The sequence below is a fragment of the Oncorhynchus tshawytscha genome, linkage group LG20, assembly GCF_018296145.1.
Source record: "Oncorhynchus tshawytscha isolate Ot180627B linkage group LG20, Otsh_v2.0, whole genome shotgun sequence".
Taxonomy (NCBI): Eukaryota; Metazoa; Chordata; class Actinopteri; order Salmoniformes; family Salmonidae; genus Oncorhynchus; species Oncorhynchus tshawytscha.
In genome coordinates, this window is record NC_056448.1 from 38,715,416 (window position 1) to 38,728,132 (window position 12,717).

Genomic DNA, 12,717 nt, shown 5'->3' on the forward strand with positions numbered 1-12,717 from the left:
AGGGTGATGAGCTGTGTTGCTTTTACGCCAAACATAACGTTTTGCACTGTTGCCAAAAAGTTCAATTTTGGTTTCATCTGACCAGAGCACCTTCTTCCACATGTTTGGTGTGTCTCCCAGGTGGCTTGTGGCAAACTTTAAACAACACTTTTTATGGATATCTTTAAGAAATGGCTTTCTTCTTGCCACTCTTCCATAAAGGCCAGATTTGTGCAATATACGACTGATTGTTGTCCTATGGACAGAGTCTCCCACCTCAGCTGTAGATCTCTGCAGTTCATCCAGAGTGATCATGGGCCTCTTGGCTGCATCTCTGATCAGTCTTCTCCTTGTATGAGCTGAAAGTTTAGAGGGACGGCCAGGTCTTGGTAGATTTGCAGTGGTCTGATACTCCTTCCATTTCAATATTATCGCTTGCACAGTGCTCCTTGGGATGTTTAAAGCTTGGGAAATCTTTTTGTATCCAAATCCGGCTTTAAACTTCTTCACAACAGTATCTCGGACCTGCCTGGTGTGTTCCTTGTGCTTCATGATGTTCTCTGCACTTTTAACGGACCTCTGAGACTATCACAGTGCAGGTGCATTTATACGGAGACTTGATTACACACAGGTGGATTGTATTTATCATCATTAGTCATTTAGGTCAACATTGGATCATTCAGAGATCCTCACTGAACTTCTGGAGAGAGTTTGCTGCACTGAAAGTAAAGGGGCTGAATAATTTTGCACGCCCAATTTTTCAGTTTTTGATTTGTTAAAAAAGTTTGAAATATCCAATAAATGTCGTTCCACTTCATGATTGTGTCCCACTTGTTGTTGATTCTTCACAAAAAAATACAGTTTTATATCTTTATGTTTGAAGCCTGAAATGTGGCAAAAGGTCGCAAAGTTCAAGGGGGCCGAATACTTTCGCAAGGCACTGTATATAATGCAGTATGATGCATAACCCCCCCCAGAACACACAATTCTCTGTTCTATGAATTGCTCCTGTAAGTCGCTGGATAAGAGAGTTTGCTAAATGATTCAAATGTAAAAATCCAAGTTCAATGGTGCCGACACTGTACCTTGTGGTACGCCGATATAGGAAACTCTCTCTCTCAAACACACACAGACACACACACAAAGGGGTCTCACCTGAGGATGCAGTAGCAGCTGTGGGCCCCCGAGGAGAGGCGGCAGAAGCCAAAGCGCTGCTTGCTCTCGATGTCCGTCAGAACAAAGGTGAAGTTCTGGCCCACTTGGCTCACCGACAGACTGCATCGCACAGAGAGGATGGGAAGCAACCAATCAATCAAATTTATCCATAAAGCAGTTTTTACATCAAAAGTCCTTTTCAACAGTAATCTGGCCTAGAAAGAAGGGGAGGTAGAGAGAGAGAAGGAATTTGAGCAGGAGGAGAGAAAGAAAGAGGCATTTTCATACATGGCTTCTCGTTTTACACAAAGTCGTGCCCTTTAAAGTGCTTTCTGTATAAAGGTGACGTTATTATTGCTAGTGTTATCATCATTATCAGTATTAGCATCGTAGGTAGAGTACCTAGGGGCAACGGTCCATTTAGGAGGGTTGCTGGCTGAAGGCGTCCGCATAGTAGGTTAGGTTTGCTCCTAGCAGAACTCGGCTAGGTGAAGTGAATGTCTGTGCCTTGCATACGTCCTTAAAAATGACGTTGAATAACTAGAAAGAAGTGGCAATATTACTGTTGGTCTTCCTTGAGACGTCGTACGCACCAACAGAGTGCATTCGGAAAGTATTCAGACCCCTTGACTTTTTTCACATTTTATTACATTACAGCCTTCGACTAAAATTGATTTAATCTTTTTTCCCTCATCAATCTACACACAATACCCCATAATGACAACGCGAAAAGAGGTTTTTAGACATTTTAACTCATTTATAAAAAATGTAAAACAGAATAAATAAGTATTCAGACCATTTGCCACACTTAATTGAAGAATCCCTAACGTTGACCGACAAATCACTGACGAAGAGCGTTGATTTCGGCTACCAAAAATGTGTGTTCTAACAGACAAAACAAACCCTGCCGAACACAAAAACGTTACAAAATGTTGTCGTAATACAGTTGGGTCCGAAATTATTGACACCCTTAATAAATATAAGGGGCGGCAGGGTAGCCTAGAGGTTAGAGAGTTGGACTAGTTACCGAAAGGTTGCAAGTTCAAATCCCCGAGCTGACAAGGTACAAATTTGTCGTTCTGCCCCTGAACAGGCAGTTAACAACAGTTAACCCACTGTTCCTAGGCCGTCATTGAAAATAAGAATTTGTTCTTAACTGACTTGCCAAGTTAAATAAAGGTAAAATAAATAAAATAAAATAAAAAATAAGCAATAATGACTGTATAAAGTAAATTATTAAAATACTAAGATATATTATATGCTCAAAAAAATGGGGAAATTATATTATTTTATACTAATACAACTGCTCAGAGAAAGAGATTTTATTTTACAAAAAAAAATAAAACATCTCGAAATGTAGAGATGTCAAAATGATTGACAACCATAAAGACTCTTATAAATTAATTAGTAAAAAGTTGTATTTGGTCACAAACTTCTAGCACGCAATGACTACATCAAGCTTATGGAGGCATTTGCAGTTCGTTTCGGTTGTGTTTCACATTATTTTGTGCCCAATAGAAATGAATGACAAATAATGTATTATGTCATTTTGGAGTCACTTTTATTGTAAACACATATATTAATGTGGATTCTACCATGATTATGGATAATCCTGAATGCATGGTGAATGATGATGAAAGTTAGAGGGTCAAAGATCATACCCCCAAGACATGCTAACCTCCCCTGTTATTAGTAATGGTGAAGGTTAGCATGTCCTGGGGGTATGATCTTTGACCCTCTGTAACTTTCTCACTCATCATTATTCACGATTCATTCAGGATTATCCAGATCACTTATTGGGCACAAAATAATCTGAAACACAACCAAAACAAACTCCAAACGCATCCAAGTTTGTAGTCACACGCTTGATTTGATGTAGTCATTGTGTGCTAGGAATATGGGACCAAATACTACACTTTTGACTACTTTATTTATTAAGTATCTTTAGTGGTGTCAAAAATTTTGCCCCCTAACTTTTTGAGAAAAAAAACACATTACAAAACCTATTTCTCTGAGCAATTGTATTAGTATAAAAAAATATCATTTCCCAAATGTTTTACATATATATACATACATATAGCTCAGTATTTAAATGATTTAGTTCATACATTCATCATTACACATCTTTATCAAGGGTGTCAATCATTTTGTGAGCCACTGTATATGCGCAAACTGTTTCCCACTGGGAAGCATACGGTAAGCTTGACTGTGTGCTCCACCCTATAGTAGTGAATGGCTGTGTGGATGTGTGGGTGGGTGGCTGTGTGGATGGGTAGGTGGATATGTGGGTGTGTGGATGTGTGGGTGGCTGTGTGGGTATGTGGGTGTGTGGATGGGTGGGTGGCTGTGTGGGTATGTGGGTGGGTGTGTGGGTGGGTGGCTGTGTGGATGTGTGGGTGGCTGTGTGGATGGGTGGGTGGCTGTGTGGATGTGTGGGTGGCTGTGTGGATATGTGGGTGGCTGTGTGGATATGTGGGTGGGTGTGTGGATGTATGGGTGGCTGTGTGGATGTGTGGGTGGCTGTGTGGGTGGCTATATGGATGTGTGGGTGGGTGTGTGGATGTGTGGGTGGGTGTGTGGATGTAGCCGGGGTGACAAGAATGCCCTGAGTCAGCGTGTCACATGGCTAACTATAGAAGCCTAGCGGGGAGCCTCTCTCTCTCTCTCTCTCTCTCGTGTGACAAGAGGTCGGAATAATGGGCTGTGTGTGCGTGTGCGTGTGTGTGTGTGTGCGTGTGTTTGTGTGGAGATGATAGTGAAGCTACTTCTGACCCATGGATTACTCAACATGAGCAAGTAGAGCCAGTGTCAAGAGAAAGAGACGGACGCGGGAGGAAATGTCAAACAGCTTCACACACACATACACAGTTTTCCTCCCACTCGCTGCCTCCCTGCCTTCTCCTCCACTGTATGTGTCACTCCTGTTGATATTGACTGGGGTGACTGCAGTCACTATGCATGTGATTCCTCATCTCTCCTGTAGATGGCGATAGCACTCAGGGACTACACTAGCACCAGAGTAGTGTTCTCTCTCTAATGATGCAGGTTGTAGCATATTGTGTGGAAACTGTGTAAGAGGTGAGAACATTCAGTTTCCAAGTAACCAAACCACCTCTCTTGTTGTAGGTGTGATAACTGTCAAGCTAAGGAATAGGACAAGCTAGTGTGTAGCTGTGGAGTTAAAGCTGCAATATGTCACATTTTGGGTGACCCAACCAAATTCAACTAGTTATAGATGTCATTCTTATTGAAAGCAAGTCTAAGAAGTGGTAGATAAGTTCTACGTGCGCTTTTCTATGCTACCCGGTCTTGAGTTTTGTTTTTGCATCTTTTACTTTGGGTTTTGTACACCAGCTTCAAACTGTTGAAAATACAATATTTTGTGGTTATTCAAAATATATTTCACAGCGGTTCAGATGGTACAATGATTCTCTCCACTAGACTTGATATTTCGGCACATAAAACAGAAATGAGGCAAACTATTAGAATTTTAGCAACCAGGAAATGGTGGAGCGATTTCTGCATAGTGTACCTTTAAGTCTCATACTGTATGTGTTGTCAGTCTGAGATACAAACTAACTATAGTATAATTTAGTATTAGTTTACTGGGGGAGTATTTGATAGGCCATAATAACATAGTTAAAAGTAGCTCCCTCTCAACCAAGTGGGGGACAGGAGAGAGCTCGGGCCTAGCCACCAGCTGGGTTTGGTAAATCACACTCTGAAGAGACACATTTACTTCCCTAGAGGGGTGGTGTGTGTGTGTGTGTTATGGGGGTCTAGGACCTTAAACTCTCCAAAAAGCTTCCGGAGAACACGGCTGCCGGCTGTGCGGCATTACAAACGATGAGAGGGGAGGGAGTGTGTGTGTGTGTTATAACAAACGTACCTGTCCACACTGAAGGGGAAGCAGAACTTGGGGACTGTCTGAAGAGTTTCCTGTTGGGGGAGAGAGAGAGAGAGAGAGAACAGAGAGAGAAGAGAGAGAGAGAACATTTATACATCTAAAGGAGCCTATAAATCTAAGTATTAACTGCACCACACCATATAACAGTGCATGGCCTGGAGAAATCAGAGACAGATGAGGGCAGAGGGCAGAGAAAGAGGTGAAGGAAAATATCTATTAAGGTGTAAAGGGGGACAAAGAAAGGAGGGAGAGAAGGAGAGAGAGAGGAAGTAGAGGACAGAGAGAGGAAGTAGAGGACAGAGAGAAGGAGAGAGAGAGGAAGTAGAGGACAGAGAGAAGGAGAGAGGAAGTAGAGGACAGAGAGAAGGAGAGATAGAGGAAGTAGAGGAAAGAGAGAAGGAGAGAGAGAGGAAGTAGAGGACAGAGAGAAAGAGAGATAGAGGAAGTGGAGGACAGAGAGAAGGAGAGATAGAGGACAGAGTGGAGGACAGAGAGAAGGAGAGATAGAGGACAGAGAAGGAGAGAGAGGAAGTAGAGGACAGAGAGAAGGAGAGATAAAGTAGAGGACAGAGAGAAGGAGAGATAAAGTAGAGGACAGAGAGAAGGAGAGATAGAGGAAGTAGAGGACAGAGAGAAGGAGAGATAGAGGAAGTAGAGGACAGAGAGAAAGAGAGATAGAGGAAGTAGAGGAGAGAGAGACATTGACAGGGGAAGCGGGTCAATCAAAGACAATTGTACCAGCGAGGATTTTTTTTTAAATGGAAGAGTGGGAAAAAGAAAAGAACACAATGGCAACAAATGAAGCCGGTGGTGGTGTGGTGGGAGTTTGGTTGAGGAGGTGGGTAGGGTAGGGAGGGGTGTGTGTGTCTGAGCAGTGTTAACAGGGCCCTGGGGGGGCAACATATGGGCAACAGTGAAAGGGGAGCGAGCGGCAGGATCCAAGGGGACCAGCGGGAAACGGGTAGAGGGGAGTGGGTGGGGGATACTAGGGAGGCCAGGGGAATCACAGATCAGCATGGGGCAAGAGGTGAGGGGGAGAGGGGATAGAAGGCTGGCAGGCAGGGGCTTTGCCTGGCCACCTCTCTCTCTCAGCTGTGTCCCTCCAACACGGGGAGTCGGGGACCCCTGGATTAGGGCCCTGGGACTAAGGGGTAACTAACAAAGACAGACAGAGGGGGAGGGAGAGAGATGTGAGAGGAAGAGAAAGAAGGAATAGCGAGCATACAGAGCAAAAAAAGGAAAAAGAGAGAGAGAGAAATAGTGGTGGAGTGAGAGAGAGCTATGTGATAGAGCAAGATGTGAGGGGAAAAAAGAGGGGAAAAGAAAGGTGGAGGGGTACGAGAGAGAGAGAGAGGTGCAGGGAGAGAGAGAGAGAGATGGGAAGAAAGCAAGAAACTGGAGAGAAAGAGAGAGAATGAGTAACACAGGGGCCCAGGAGAGCTCAGACTAGCAACTAGGCCGGACAACAACAGAGCAGGCTGGGGCCTGGGTTTTTGGTAGACAGAGGAGAGAGTCATACCCAGCCAGGGTGCTCTCTGACAGTGCTCATTTTGGCAGCTATTTTAGGTTTAGTTTAAGTCTTAGTTTTAACATGTCTTTTAGTCTTAGTTACATTTTAGCCATTTCATCCTTCTTTAGTTTTAGTTATTCAGTCAACTAAAACTCTGGAGAATTGTTGTCTAGATTTAGTCACCGTCCTTTTAGTCACATAATACTGAGTGCATTTTTTCTATTAAATAATGAATATTTAGGCTACCTCTAACTTCCATCATGTGCACATTCAGATAGCCTTGTCCAACTAGGTCTACTATCGCCTGGTATACCTTAGCTGGCAACATTGCAGCAGATTGTAACCAATGCCAACCGTAAATAAGCATTTAGGCTATAAAGCATTAGCTACAGATTAAACCATTTACAGCTCAGATTTTCTCCCCATCATAACCCTCTAGTGGGTAAATAACAGAGGTTTCCTTGAAAACAGGATAATTTGAGCTTTACAAAAATGCCTGAAGTATTACTGTACTCATAATAGTCAACATTTCTCATAGGAAAAAAGTGTAGAGCGAGAGCAGCAACAGATGAATAACAGTTCACACTGGAAAATAGAGTTTCTGATCAAAAATAAACAGCCTACATGAAAGTAAGAGAGAGAGTAAACATTGTTTCTAGTTGAGGTTATTTAGAGGTCCAGTGTCCTGCCTTCGCATCAGATTGACGAGTGACTGAAGTGACCTCCTGGGAGCTGTGTGGGAGAGCTGAGAGAAAAGCTCAATCAGACCGTGCAACTGAAAGATGTCCATTCTACCAATGAGAGGATTCCATGAAATATTCTGCATGCATGCTTCTGATTGGACAACATGGATAAAAATGTTCACGTGAAAATAACTGTCCATAGTCTCATGTGAAATTCTCACCTCGTCACATTTTCGTCGACTAAAATATAAAGTAATTTGTAAGATAGTTTTTTCCCAGGGCATGTCGTCTTGTTATCGTCATAGTTTTAGCATGGAAAAATAGGTTGTTGACGAGTATTATTCGTCATAGTTATTGTTGACGAAATTAGCACTGCTCCCTGGTGGGCTACCACAGCCGTGTTGAGGCCCTGGTGGAACCAGATGGAGGGACAAACAAGAGTGCCAGGCAGCAGAGAGCTTCAAGCCTGTAGTCCCCCAAGACCTCCACCCCCGGGTGGACAACCAATTACTGACTCAGCTCACTGGTCGCCATGGCAGCAGATGAGGGTGAGTCGGTGGCACCTGGTGGGTGAGGCCTTGGCTCCCATGATGCTTTGGGGCCACCATGGGACGCGGTGGGCAGGTGGTGGTTCAGGTGTGGTTAAAAACAAGTGAAAGGTGAGAGGAGCGAGGTGTGATATAATAAAAAAGACTGGAGTTCACATTGGTACGGCTGGCTACCGGGTTAAGCGAGCAGTGTGGCAAGATGCAGTGCAGCTTGGCAGGGTCTTGTTTCGGAGGACACACAGCTCTCAACCTTCGCCTCTCCCGAGTCCGTAGGGGAGTTGCAGCAATGAGACAAGACTGTAACTACCAATTGGATATCACCAAATTGGGGAGAAAAAAGGGGTGAAAAGTAGAAAAAATAATAATAATTCAAGAGAGGGAGGGAGGTAGGCACAGGCACTGATGTAACTATGTCACCATGACAACAGCACACATATAGCATGCACATTCACACACATGCATTAAAACACACACACATCTGTTATGAAACTGAGGAAGTTAAATAATAACACACAATTTTTTGTCAGTAAAACTGACCTCCAACTCTTATTCACTAGACCTCTCTACTAGTATTAGCCAAGCCATAAACTGTCATGATCCCTCTCAAAAGATTAGGCCAAACGACTTGACACAAACCGCAAATAGTCTACAGGCTAGCTGAGGAGACAGCTTTGTGACAGTTTATAAGGTTTTGAATCAAGTGTTTTCCCTTGGCTTGGATTCCCTGCTCTGAAAGCAGGTTGACGTTTATTGTCATGAGTCTTGTCCTGGAGGCAGAACTAAGAGTTTTCCTCTTAGATAGGCCAGCTGCAAAGTCAAAATTGGTTAAATTGTAAAAATGTCTCTTAATTTAAGGTTAGGGTTAGGCATTAGGGTTAGCAGTGTGGTTAAATGTTAGAGTTAAGGTTAGATTTAAAAATCTGATTTCATGACATTGTGAATGTGCCAGCTAGTGACCACTGCAGAGCTGCATCCAAAACAAGATTTGTGACAAGAAACGCTGGCCTGCGGTCTGAAAGGGCAAAGCTAGTCTGATGGTTACTGACTCACTCCGATGACTAACGTGGGCTTATGAAGCTGGCCGGTTCCATTTTAGCAACAAACAGTTCCAGTCAGGGCCTGAGTCATGGCCTGAGTCACCCAAGACTGAACACACACATACCTGAGGAAATATGAGACTGAACCCACACATCCCTCAGGAAATATGAGACTGAACCCACACATCCCTCAGGAAATATGAGACTGAACCCACACACCCCTCAGGAAATATGAGACTGAACCCACACACCCCTCAGGAAATATGAGACTGAACCCACACACCCCTCAGGAAATATGAGACAGAACCCACACACCCCTCAGGAAATATGAGAATGAACCCACACACCCCTCAGGAAATATGAGACAGAACCCACACACCCCTCAGGAAATATGAGACTAAACCCACACACCCCTCAGGAAATATGAGACTGAACCCACACACCCCTCAGGAAATATGAGACTGAACCCACACACCCCTCAGGAAATATGAGACTGAACCCACACACCCCTCAGGAAATATGAGACTGAACCCACACACCCCTCAGGAAATATGAGACTGAACCACACACCCCTCAGGAAATATGAGACTAAACCCACACACCCCTCAGGAAATATAAGACTGAACCCACACACCCCTTAGGAAATATGAGACTGAACCCACACACCCCTTAGGAAATATGAGACTGAACTAGGCTTGGGCGATATACCGTTTATACCGGGTTTTTCGAAATACAGAAGGTATTATTTTCAATACCATTTTTTTTTAAAGAGCCTGAACCCACACCCCCCTCAGGAAATACAAATCATAGGGTTGCCAGATTCTGAAAATTCTCAAAGATTTCATGTATAATTCCACATACCATCATTAGAAAAATCTCTCAAAATGCTAAATTCTGGGAGATTATGGTTCAGGTCAAACCTAGAAGGTTGGCGTTGGCAATCCTACAGCCTAGGCTGTAAACAATCACAGAATGATGAACCATTCACTCAGGGCCTTTCAGGATAGCAAGGCAAGATAGGCTATTAGCCTAAGTGGTGGTAGGCTAAATATTAAGATCATTCTTTCAAATCTGGAATTGAATTATAATGACATTTCTTTAACATTGTGCACAAATTCTGTGACCTCAAGACTATCTAACGACAAATGCATCATGTTCTATTCTCATCTTCATTTCAATTGATTTAGGCTCTTCTGAATCCCTTTCATTTCCCCAAGCCTGGCTTATACAAGACTCCCAACAGAAACACAATACTGGAATCTGAAAACTCCAGGGGCTTTACCCTGTCAATACCATTCCCAACACCTGGGGCTTTACCCTGTCAATACCATTCCCAACACCTGGGGCTTTACCCTGTCAATACCATTCCCAACACCTGGGGCTTTACCCTGTCAATACCATTCCCAACTCCTGGGGCTTTACCCTGTCAATACCATTCCCAACACCTGGGGCTTTACCCTGTCAATACCATTCCCAACACCTGGGGCTTTACCCTGTCAATACCATTCCCAACACCTGGGGCTTACCATTCCCAACACCTGGGGCTTTACCCTGTCAATACCATTCCCAACACCTGGGGCTTTACCCTGTCAATACCATTCCCAACACCTGGGGCTTTACCCTGTCAATACCATTCCCAACACCTGGGGCTTTACCCTGTCAATACCATTCCCAACACCAGGGGCTTTACCCTGTCAATACCATTCCCAACACCTGGGGCTTTACCCTGTCAATACCATTCCCAACACCTGGGGCTTTACCCTGTCAATACCATTCCCAACACCTGGGGCTTTACCTGGGGCTTTACCCTGTCAATACCATTCCCAACACCTGGGGCTTTACCCTGTCAATACCATTCCCAACACCTGGGGCTTTACCCTGTCAATACCATTCCCAACACCTGGGGCTTTACCCTGTCAATACCATTCCCAACACCTGGGGCTTTACCCTGTCAATACCATTCCCAACACCTGGGGCTTTACCCTGTCCAACACCTGGGGCTTTACCCTGTCAATACCATTCCCAACACCTGGGGCTTTACCCTGTCAATACCATTCCCAACACCTGGGGCTTTACCCTGTCAATTCCCAACACCTGGGGCTTTACCCTGTCATTCCCAACACCTGGGGCTTTACCCTGTCAATACCATTCCCAACACCTGGGGCTTTACCCTGTCAATACCATTCCCAACACCTGGGGCTTTACCCTGTCAATACCATTCCCAACACCTGGGGCTTTACCCTGTCAATACCATTCCCAACACCTGGGGCTTTACCCTGTCAATACCATTCCCAACACCTGGGGCTTTACCCTGTCAATACCATTCCCACATACCATTCCCAACACCTGGGGCTTTACCCTGTCAATCCCAACACCTGGGGCATTCATTCCCAACACCTGGGGCTTTACCCTGTCAATACCATTCCCAACACCTGGGGCTTTACCCTGTCAATACCATTCCCAACACCTGGGGCTTTACCCTGTCAATACCATTCCCAACACCTGGGGCTTTACCCTGTCAATACCATTCCCAACACCAGGGGCTTTACCCTGTCAATACCATTCCCAACACCAGGGGCTTTACCCTGTCAATACCATTCCCAACACCTGGGGCTTTACCCTGTCAATACCATTCCCAACACCTGGGGCTTTACCCTGTCAATACCATTCCCAACACCTGGGGCTTTACCCTGTCAATACCATTCCCAACACCAGGGGCTTTACCCTGTCAATACCATTCCCAACACCTGGGGCTTTGCCCTGTCAATACCATTCCCAACTCCAGGGGCTTTACCCTGTCAATACCATTCCCAACACCAGGGGCTTTACCCTGTCAATACCATTCCCAACACCAGGGGCTTTACCCTGTCAATACCATTCCCAACACCAGGGGCTTTACCCTGTCAATACCATTCCCAACACCAGGGGCTTTACCCTGTCAATACCATTTCTAATGAATCATTGTAATAATGATTCAACAGCTGAGAGCTATGGGGGGAAGAAGGAGGGGTGTGCACCTGCACCATCTCCACCCCTCTACTTCAGATCTGCCTGTCATTCCACTCCTCCTATCTACTGGGATGGGGAGGCGCCGATCACTCGTTCTCACCAGAGAATGGGGTTTAGTTATTTAATTTCCCATAAAACTAATTGCATTTAAAGAAATATGTCAAAATGGATTTGATCTTACTATAAGTCTAAGTCTTCTAAGGATTGGTCTTAGTGCAGTTCCCCTGTACATGACAAACACCTGCCTATGGCAGGAAATGTTTTTGTTGTTGACATTTGAAACGGATAAATGTGTTTATTTGTGATGCGACTGGGAGGGGAGTCAGAATGGAAGGATGAGTTGGCACTGTGAGGCCAAGCACTCCACTTACTTTTTAAATGTGTGTTACATGCATACAAAACTGAGAGACACACACACACTCAGTAAAAACTAGAAACACATGCAAATACAGTATGTATATTAAATGAAGTAGTGCATTACAAAGCCTCCTAATAAAACAACAAGGACTTAAAACACTTGCAAACAGCACACTAGAAAAGACAGATGAAAGGCTGAGACATCTAAGCCCCCACAAAACAACAAACGAAAGATGAAAAAAATACAGGAGAGAAACTTATAAAACAATAAAACGTCCTTCATTTTAAGTGGTATCATACACAATTCTAATAGTCACTAGACTATGTAGTAGTAGTATTAATAGCATAAGTAGCCAAGCACTTGCATAGGAAAGCATCTATTAGAATTCGTCACTCAGAATGATGCAGAGAAGCTATTTCACAGAAATGATGGGGTTGTTCATTTTAACAAGCGCCTACGTCGTCATGTGTCCGGAGAGCAATAATCATCCATCATTATTTAGGCACATGGACAGCTTAGCCATTCAGCCCC

The 12,717-nt window shown here is 44.2% G+C and overlaps 1 protein-coding gene across 5 annotated transcripts in view; it reads right to left on the reverse strand.

Annotated features, from left to right (window-relative positions):
* The window catches only part of dennd1a (DENN/MADD domain containing 1A), a 158,624-nt gene that overhangs the window by 90,383 nt on the left and 55,524 nt on the right, over positions 1 to 12,717 (reverse strand). For all 5 annotated transcript variants that reach the window (XM_042302629.1, XM_042302630.1, XM_042302628.1 and 2 more), the window contains exons 4-5: positions 5,024 to 5,073; positions 1,135 to 1,254 (exon numbers count right to left, since the gene is read on the reverse strand). In XM_042302629.1, the coding sequence (XP_042158563.1) occupies positions 1,135 to 1,254; positions 5,024 to 5,073 (170 nt within the window). The remainder of the gene's footprint in view (positions 1 to 1,134; positions 1,255 to 5,023; positions 5,074 to 12,717) is intronic.